Source organism: Malus sylvestris, chromosome 6 (assembly GCF_916048215.2).
Source record: "Malus sylvestris chromosome 6, drMalSylv7.2, whole genome shotgun sequence".
NCBI lineage: Eukaryota > Viridiplantae > Streptophyta > Magnoliopsida > Rosales > Rosaceae > Malus > Malus sylvestris.
Window position 1 is genome coordinate 12,798,898 of NC_062265.1, and position 10,078 is coordinate 12,808,975.

Here is a 10,078-nt window from a genome sequence, read left to right on the forward strand (position 1 = left end):
AAAGTTCATGATTAGAGCTTGTTTCATATACTCCAACTTTCTTACCCCTTAAATCTTTTTGTTGAGCATTAGACCCCAGCATCTCATAAATGTTATATGACTCTTGAGCATTCTTTTTCTTCAAAGCTCCACCTGCTGCATTATCAACAGTTGATTGACATGTTTGGGTTAGTCCATCATAGAAAATTTGCATTTGTAAGTGAAGAGGTAACCCATGGTGTGGACATTGCAGCAAAAGGCCTTTAAAGCGCTCCCAACACTCATTGAAAGGTTCTCCATCATCTTGTTTGAAGTTGAAGATTTGTCCCCTTAATGTGGCTGTCTTTTGAGTGGAAAAGAACTTCTCCAAAAACTTCTTAGCCACGGCATCCCATGTGATGAGGGAACCAGGTGCTAGAGTCATCAACCAACCCTTGGCCCTATCTTTCAAGGTGTAAGGAAATACTCTCATCCTCAAATTTGCTTCACTTACTCCCTGCAAAGGTAAACCACTCACAACATTATAAAATTCTTTAACATGAGCTAAAGGATCTTCATTAGGTAAGCCATAAAAAGAAGGAAGCATATGGAAATGTGAAGATTTAAGATCATAGTTTCTAGCTTTGGTGGGCAGCAAGATGCATGAAGGTGAATTTGGTATGATTGGTTGAGCAAAGTCCTCCAAAGCTCGAAGCTCATCTTGATTGCCCGCCATCTCTTCTTCTCTTTCCCAATTAACGTGCTCAGATCCTTCACTTGTTGAACTAGACGAGTTCCCTTCCTCTTCTTCACGGACAATGGATGAACTTGTTGGCACAAACTTGTCTAAAGTGTTTCTCTTCAACCGTTCAATTCTTTGGCCTAACTCAATAAGTCTATTTGACATATACTACCTGAAACAAAATAAAACAAGTTTGAATAAAAATCAGAACTCTACTTAAAATGAAAAAAAAAAAACAAGGGTTCATAACTAAACAAGCAATTATAAGGGACTGAAATCAGTCCCCGGCAGCGGCGCCATTTTTGTTGATGTTTTATTCCTTCCTAGTGCTAAAACATGTTGAGTATATTAACACAAGTAAGGGTGTCGAATCCACAGGGACTAATTGGACCTATACAACCACTTTGTTTTGCAAGAACCATATTAAATAATCAAACTAATCAACTTAGACAGATTTGTTGTTGTAACTTGAAAACACACAAGAATGAAATGAATACAAGTAAATGAATCAACAAGTAATAAAATAGGATAAGACCAATGTAGATGAAGCTAGGGATTCGGTTTCACCATAGCTAAACCAATTCCATGCTTGTTAAGTTAGTTTATGCTCAGCAATCTACCTAATTCTTGAGTTTGTTTCACTTAGATTTGATCAACTATATGATGTGTAGATTTGATCAAATGTTCCTAATCATGAACCTAATTGTGATGTGCAACTTTGGTTCCTAATCAAGAATGTGTCATGCATAAGAAACTTTCATAAAACCAAAGGAAACACTCGGCAGGATGTTTGCAAAACATCTCCTTCTATCATTCCCATATCTACCAAGATTATGCATGATGTGTGCTTTTAATATTGGCTATACAACTTGTGGTTAATTCAAATGGTGATCAAGCATTAAAATCAACATACAAAGTCACAATTAAATCAGAGAATGAAACAAGAATTAAATGGATCAACTGAGCATTCTGAATTAACTACATGGCAATCTTGCTAGGCTACATCGAATCCCTAGAAAGAGATTAGTTACACCTCATGTTTACAAATAGTTTGACATAGAAATATATAACATGAGTGAACATAGAATTAAGATGAAGAAACCCTTGAAGAAGAACTGAAGTCGAAAATCCCTTAAGAGTAGCCTTCCGTCTTGGTTCTCCAAATGTGATGTAAATGAAGGTGGATCGGCTGTGAATGAATGGTTTCTGTAAATAGGAGAGAATGGACAGAAAATGGAGCGGCTATGTGTCTGAATAATGGTATGATGGAATCCCCTAAAGAAGTGAGTTTGCATGGATTTTTAAATGGAGTTTTTGGGAGAACATGCGGATGTCTAGCAAAAGAATGGAGCTGGGAATCTGAATGATGATGGGATGTGGTGATTTCTGGACTGGCAATGCACGGCACAAGGGAACATAAGCATGCTTGTTGCTTATTTAATTGAAAATGCATGTGGAATGGCTGCAAGGATGCAGTGGACAACCTGGAATTGTTTGCACATGCTGGAAAAGGGTATGAAAGTGCACGGCATGGCTGTGCTTGAAGGTGTAAATGTGGCTGAATGGTTTAGTTTAATGGGAGTGCATGTTGTTGCTGCAAAAGGGAGCTGGAAAGGTAAGGAAATGCACGGCAAGGTGTGTGGAACCACCTAATTTAACTCCAATGTTTTTGGCTTGTTTATGACCGAATGCACCACTTTCCCTCCACATCTTTTCCTGAAATTCCAACAGCCAAATTAGTCCGAGATTCCTCATTTGGGACTTCAAATTAACTCCCCAAAATCTTCTCCACGCTTAGAATAATGTTCTGCTACCAAAAAGGGTGTTTTTACTTCATTTGCCTTCCCATTGATCCAAATACACACTTGGCTGCACACTAACACCAAATAATGTAAAATACAACTAGTTTGATCCAAAAACATCACAAAACTGCCAAATAAGGATGATATAAATGCACACGAAATGTATACTATCATGTATATATATATATATATATAAACGTTATAGTTTCCACAAACTATTTGAATTGAGTTATGCATATCATGCCATGATTAAATAATGTTATATTTAAAATGTTGCATTGTTATGAAATTGTGAAATGCCAAAAGATCCTATGGGATGCGCAAGTGAGTTTACTTTGTGATTGGAATTGTTGCATCATATTGGCATGCATATATTCATTTAGTGCTCATCATTGCTGCACCCTGGTGTTTGTGCTCCCGTCCCGGGCCAGTCCTTCACGTGATATTCACCTCCCACACCGCACGCTCGCCTTGGATCCAAGTTTGGTGCCAACCTTATTGTACATGTCACATTAGTTGACTCCGACTCATAGGTGACCTGCGATTTATCGCTAGCCTTCACGTGATCGTAGCACTAGAGCGTACATATGTTACACCCAGCCCTGTCGTACAGGTCACATTAGGTGACTTCGACTCGTGTGCTAGCATAGACTGATGACCAATTGGTCAAGTTGTACAAATCACATTAGGTGACTCTGACTAGCACGTTAGTTGATTATTCACAATTGACTTACATTTATTTTTGCTGAGATATTGTGTCATGGCATGCTTTTGTTGTCACTGCTTTTATGCATTAGTTTTTCATACTTATGTAGTATGATTTTCTGGAAACTATACAGGTTTTACAGCGAAGGGTTATAATGTCTTCAAAAGGTTTTTTTATTATTTATTTATATAACTCTATTTTTAGGCCCACTTACCCTTGTTTTTCGCCCCTCTAGGTTCTAGTAGTAGAGTTTTCATACCGACAAGGATTATTGACAAATCTTGGTGTAAACGATTACCATTGATGGTATAATTCTCACCCCATTTTACTATATTGTACTTATGCTCTCTCATCACGTGTGAATCTTTTACGTTTAAATTTATTCACATTTCCACATCACTACACTTTATGGTTTCGTCACCTTTCAGGTGTCGGCCAACACAACTCGGTTCGGAGTCGTAGTTGACATTCTGGGTTGGGGTGTGCAACCAGCCAATCCAAATAGGCTGGCACCCAGCCAAATCCAGCTTGTAGACCGGCCCAAAATGTGCTAAGCAATGTGATGTCACGCTGGCGTAAGCATGACGTCACAGGCCACTAATGAGTTTTTATTTTTGTGTCATGCGTGTAGGAAACATGTGCGTGTAGGTCTCAACAGGAAAAAGGTAGCAGGACTCACCATTGCAGGCGCAACAGAGGGGAGCGTTTTGGGCTATCTGATCCTAAGATCAACGCTCCACGATTTTTGCCCAAAAAAGGTAAAAAAAAAAAAAAAAGGTCAGAATTATGACCTTTGGCCATGTGTCCACATTTGGGCAGTTGGATTTGAATCTTTTTCAAATCCAACGGTCCAGGTTAATTAACTTAATAAAAATTAATAAAAAATGTTTAAAAATACAATTTAAATGGGCTGGGTGCCAGCGCATTTTTTAGGGGTGAAGATGCATTTGGCCAATTACTGTTTATTAGGGTGAATCACTATTCATTTGAGTGGATAAAATGGGCTGTATGCCATCGCATTTTTTAGGGGTGGAGATGCATTTGGCCAATTACTGTTTATTAGGGTGAATCACTATTCATTTGAGTGGATTAAATGGGCTGGATGCAATCACTTTTTTCGGTAAGTACTCGTGCAAGGAGACAGGAATGAGTGGCACTTGCTCCATAGGTTCCCCATCATATGTTGGCTTAGCAGCTCTTACGTTTCTTTTAGGCTTCCTATTGTTACGGCGACGGTGCTTCCTCCCTTGCTCCACCTTTGGCCATGTGGCTTATGGTCTTGGCTTCCTTGTCTTTTTGTAAGTCACTAAGGTCTATCATTCTTCATCGTCAGTAGGTGCATCTTGGTCGTTTGCCCCCCAGCAATGGTTGTGCAGAAGGTGCCTTGTAGTTTGAGGCATGCGTCACTTGGAGAAGCACGAGATCGAATCATCCAAACGCAATCATAGTAGTATGAGTTGCGGCCGTGTCTTCAAGGTCAAGCTCAATTTACCTTTGTTATGCCAACTTCATGATGAGCACCTTGAGGACGAAGCACTTGCCAACCAGATGACTCACGATACGATAGCATTTGCAGTACCTAGGATAGTTAACATGATTCATCTCTTCGGGGCGCTTGCATTCAGGTAGCTCAATTACTTTCTTCTCCAATAGGTCATCTAGCATTGCGGCCACGTCAGAGTCCGGAAAAGGGTACGTCTTCTGCTCTAGTTCCCTTAAAGTGTTTTTGTGCCTGTCTTTGGTGCGAGAAGGCTCACCTCTCTTCATCTCCTTCGTTTTGTTCTTAGAAGAGATCTTAACGGGCATGGATGAGGTCTTGATGGGGGAAGCGTTGACGGTAAAAGCTTCATTGGCCGGTTTCTCCCCAATCTTGTCCATTTTCGGAGTAAACACCTTGTCCTTCTTAAAGTCAGTGATTGGCTTATTTTTCCCATGATTAGTGATACTTAGCTCCATGTCATGGGATCAAGTTTCCAACTACTCAAACATTCTTGGTTTTATGCCTTGGAAGATGCAATGTAACCTCCAGTGCATGCCTTGAACACACATCTCAATGGCAGAGGTTTCAAAAAGTTGATCTTTGCAATCCAGACTTAATGAACGCCATCTATTGATGTAGTTGACGACAGGTTCGTCCTTCCACTGGTTTGTACTTGTCAACTCTAACATGCTTACGGTGCAACGAGTACTGTAGAAGCGATTGAGGAATTTCGTTTCAAGCTGATCCCAACTATTGATAGATTCGGGCTCGAGTTTGATGTACCAGTCAAAGGTGTTACCTTTCAGTGAGCACACAAATTGCTTGATGAGGTAGTCTCCCTCTGTCTCAGCGTTGTTGCAAGTTATGAAATGGGCAATATGTTGTTTAGGATTGCCATTTCCATCGAATTGCATGAATTTTGGTGGCTAATAACCCCTTGGCATCCTCAGGGCATCAATCTTCTTACAGTAAGGTTTTGAATACAGCACAGAGTCATGTGAGCTCCCTTCGTACTGCGCCTTAATGGTGATAGTGATCATCTCATGCAACCGCTGGATAGAGAGATATCCCATGAGCACCGTTGCTTGGTCCAGCTTCCCCTCGATTTTTTTTTATCAAAGGCTCCCCCATCTTCATGAATTTTCTTCTTTTGTAGATCAACCTTTGGGTCGCGATCAGCTTTTTCATCATGTTGCACCTCCAGATGGTTGACGAGTGTAGCAATCTGCAAGTCATTTTCCTTTACGGTCCTTGTTAGCCTTGCAATTGCTTCATTCATTTGAGCCAGCTGTTACTTGATGGAAGTTGCATTAGTAGTCATGACTTGCATGGCTAGGGGATACGAGCTGTTGCTTGAGTCGACATCAGAAGTCAATGACTCGGAGTACCTCCTTGGGCTTTCTTCCTTTAGCGTCCTTAGCGAGGCTAATGTGATCATGGGCTCGTGCCTCAGGTGCTCTTGCTCATTCGGCAGTGTTGATGTAGGGGTGGAAGGCTCGTCAGAGAGAGCTCTTACCTTGCTTCGGGTTGGGACGCCCAAAGCCCCACCACTTGTGGCAAGGATGTTCTTGTTCTTCGTGTTGGTTGCGGGAACAACTTGATCCTTTCTTGATGCCATGTATGTTTCTTGTGGATTTGAAGACAGAGATGAGAGGCAAAGAGGTCCCACTGGGCATGGCAAATTTGTAAACACAAAAATTCTATAATGAATGAAATGAGAACACGTGTATAAAGTAATTTGTATTGATTTCAATTTGTACGTTACAATCTATGTTTAGAATTTTCTTCTGATTCAGTTTTCAAATTTGATGTAGATGTATAGGTTGTTGATCTAAGGGTCGCGATGACTTGATTTTGGATGAACGATTGAACGATTACTTCAAGTTTTGAGCTTGAAACAATGCGTGGATGGTCTTTACCTCAATTTTAAGGCTGCAATAAAGGTGATGTTGATGTAGGATTTTGTTGATTCAAAGGTCTTGATGACTTGATCTTGAATCGAATGTCATTACAGGTTTTGAGCTTGTAACAAAGCCTTGAAAGAATTGGCACGAGTGCTTGTTGATTCTTCAAGGGAATGCTTCGGCTTTGGTCAAAAGAAAGCTTCGACTTTCGTTGTGCGTTCTTTGAAGAGAGCTTTGGCAGCCTGTTAGTCTTTAAAGATTTGTGCAGAGATTCTTCTCAATGTGTAATTTTTCGACCCCTATGTGTGCCTTAGGACCTTGTGTTTATAGACTTCCAAAGCCATGCCTTTGGATGGATTTGGCCTTGATTTGTATCTTGATTCATCCATGGGAGAATTTAGGCATGCTTTATGTCTTAATTTCAGCCACTTTCCTCATATTGGCCGAAATTTATAGGCCTTGTTGCCTATTTGTGAGCAATCTTCAATTCTTGCTTATTTTGTGAAGATGCTTTAGCTTTCTTTCCAGTTTTGAGAGATTTTGGGCCCCTTGCCAATTTTAAAGGGGATTTTCTCCTTTTTGCAGAATTTTGGGAATGTTTTACAGTTCCTTTGCTTGATTTGTACACATGTCGTTGATGACTTGTTCATTTATGATGAGTCATATGCCACGTGGAACTTTGTGATGCATCATTTGTATGCAACGAAATTTACACGTCTACAATTTCTTAAGAACTTTTCTTGAAAACAATTTTCTTTAAAACTGAAAAACTTGTTTGGTATGCGATTTAAAAATTTTAAATCTTACAACTTAAATTGGACAAAGAGAACCAAAAAGAGGAGATCAAGGGAGAAAGAGGAGATAGGAGAAAAGAAAGTAAGACATGATTGGAGGAAAGAGAAAGAATAGAGGATCGAAAGAGATAAAGAGGAAGACAAGTGAGAGAAAGAACCGAGAAAATGAAGATAGAGGATTGGAGGAGAGACGAAAAATGTACAAAAAAAGAGAAAGGGGAGATAGAAAGAAGAAAAGAGAGAGATTTGGAGTGAGAGGGGAGGAGGGAGAGAAAATAAATGAGTGAGTTTAAGTTTAAAACTCTAAAAACTCACTTTTTGTTTTTTTAGAGAATATACTATATTTTTTAGTTAGTCTTGAGTTCAGTTTTTGAAAATAGTCCTACCAAACAAGTTTTTAAGGCCTAAAACTAGAAAATTGTTTTTGTGTTTAAAAACTTGGATTCAAGTAGAGTACCAAACAGGCCCTAATTAATCCACCATTTTTCTGGTGAGTTCATAGGATTTTCAAACAGAACCCAGCCAAATCTCGTTGATTTGGTCGAGTTTGAAGGTGTAGGACGACTTTCCACAATTCCTAGACCACGTATTTGGGCTTGCATGCTCGAATCCCCCTTAGTTGAATAGCTTCTTAGATGTTAAGGGCTTGTTTGGTATCCTATTTGAAATTTTTTATTATTTCTCCATACATTCTTAGGAACATTTCTTGAAAACAATTTTCTTTAAGACTCAAAAACTTGATTGGTTTGTGATTTAAAAATTTTAAATCTTACAACTTCAACTGGACAAAGAGATCTAAAAAGAGGGGGTCGCAATAGAGGGAGAAAGAGGAGAAAGGAGGAAAAAAGTAAGAGATGATTGAAGGAAAGAGAAAGAAGAGAGAGGATCGGACGAGATAGAGAGGAAAAGGAGTGAGAGAAAGAACCGAGAAAATGAAGAGAGCGGATTAGAGAAGAGACGAAAAAGATAAAAAAGGAAAGGGAAAACAGAAAAGATAGAGAGATAGATTTGGAGTGAGAGGGGAGGAGGGAGCGAAAAGAAATAAGTGAGTTTAAGTTTAAAACTCTAAAAACTCACTTTTTATGTTTTTAGAGAATATACTATATTTTTTGGTTAGTCTTGAGTTTAATTTTTGAAAATAGTCCTACCAAACAAGTTTTTAAGGCCTAAAACTTGAAAATTGTTTTTGAGTTTAAAAAGTTGGATTCAAGTAGAGTACCAAACAGACCCTAAATTTCTTGTGAATTGTCTAACTTTTAAAGGAAAATGCCTACTTATCTCCATGTTTCTCCCAACTCACATTGCACATGATATAACCACATCGGATCATGGTATTAAGAAAGGGACAATGCCAATGTTATAGTGCCTAATTTGAAGATACCTAGTAGGTTGATAAAATATGAGTTCTTAAAACTGTTGGTTTCCAGAGCAGTTTTCATTTTAAAAGCATGCTTCTCAGAAAAAATATAGATATTAATGTAATCTGATTTGAAATAAAACAGAAATGGAGAAGGAAGATAAGCTTCTTGCTCAGGTGCCGCAGTCTAGAAGGCAGGCAATTGAAAGAGATAACAAGCAGACACCAGCTTATCCTTGTGACATCTCTTCTTGATCGCATACCTAACCTTGCTGGCCTGGCACGGACTTGTGAGGTGTGTGATTGGGATTGTAACGGCATTTTATCCACTCTTGTGATCTTCATTTTATGCGTGAAGAGTTTTTTAGCTGAGTTTCTGTTGCTTCATTTTTCTTACCAGGTGTTTAAGGTGTCGGGTTTGGCTGTCGCTGATGCAAACGTGGTACATAACAAACAGTTCCAGCTCATCAGGTTTGTTACTAATTCGGTACTTTCAATTTGTTACTTAGATTACATCTAGATCTATGTCTTTGCTCAATCCTAGTGTTTTGTTTTGTGTGTGTTTGCTTATATCGGAAATATAGCCTAGCTTTTTTTAAAGGAAATGTAAGTTGGTAAACTAGGGTTTTATAACACCTGAGCTTACCAAAATTAGGGATTTAGAGCCTGGTCCTTCATCGGTAACCCCCACATAAATAAAATCAAACAAAAATTCCAAAATTGTGTTAATCTTTCATTAAAATGATCTCCTTTTAGCCGCTATGTTACTCTGTGAACCCAGTCTTGAATTTTTAATTTATGAATGGTGATTGGATTTGGGAAAGTCCAGTTGAAATTATAGCTTTACTCATTTTTCATCCAATATGTTGAATAGGTAACGGGTCCTTAGGCGTGGAAAGGAAGGTATACCGGTGGATATCATCCATTTTCTGGATGCTTGCATTGAGATACCACAGCTGGGCGTTAGATCTCTAAATGTTCATGTCGGCGGTGCCATTGCTGTGTGGGAGTATACTCGGCAACAGAGATCATCCTAATAGGCAATAGCATTTAATTTTTAAGCATCACACTTGCTCTGTTGGCTTCGCTATACATGAGAAACGTTCTCAACCCAAGACATGTTTAGCATCTTTTGAACAGCCAATTTTGCAGCATGGAATTCAGAGACTGTTGTATCATTACCTGAAATATTCTATAGACGTAATTCTCAAACAGCATTTTCACATGATTAAGATATGTGACTGCTTCCCAGTTTAATTAGAAGACATAGCATTATGTTTTCATTGCATCCAAATTTCTAATCATGCGGTAGTTGTTGGTGCCCTTTGAGCGTGC

At 39.0% G+C, this 10,078-nt stretch overlaps 1 protein-coding gene and 1 pseudogene across 1 annotated transcript; both read left to right on the forward strand.

Moving 5' to 3' along the window:
- Positions 1 to 209: 209 nt before the first annotated feature.
- LOC126627553 (small nucleolar RNA R71) lies at positions 210 to 320 on the forward strand (annotated as a pseudogene).
- A 5,984-nt stretch (positions 321 to 6,304) lies between these two features.
- LOC126625455 (tRNA (guanosine(18)-2'-O)-methyltransferase-like) lies at positions 6,305 to 9,780 on the forward strand. The gene is made up of 4 exons (XM_050294546.1): positions 6,305 to 6,373; positions 8,889 to 9,038; positions 9,144 to 9,214; positions 9,630 to 9,780. Exons 1-4 carry the CDS (start codon positions 6,305 to 6,307, stop codon positions 9,778 to 9,780), a joined length of 441 nt encoding a protein of 146 aa, XP_050150503.1.
- Positions 9,781 to 10,078: the final 298 nt, after the last annotated feature.

Bases quoted from the DNA above. Each gene is read 5' to 3' on its own strand.
- LOC126625455 (XM_050294546.1), top strand. From the start codon at position 6,305: ATGTATGTTTCTTGTGGATTTGAAGACAGAGATGAGAGGCAAAGAGGT. The intron at 9,039-9,143 runs GTGTGTGATTGG...TTTTCTTACCAG, and splicing joins GCCTGGCACGGACTTGTGAG to GTGTTTAAGGTGTCGGGTTT. The intron at 9,215-9,629 runs GTTTGTTACTAA...GTAACGGGTCCT, and splicing joins AAACAGTTCCAGCTCATCAG to TAGGCGTGGAAAGGAAGGTA.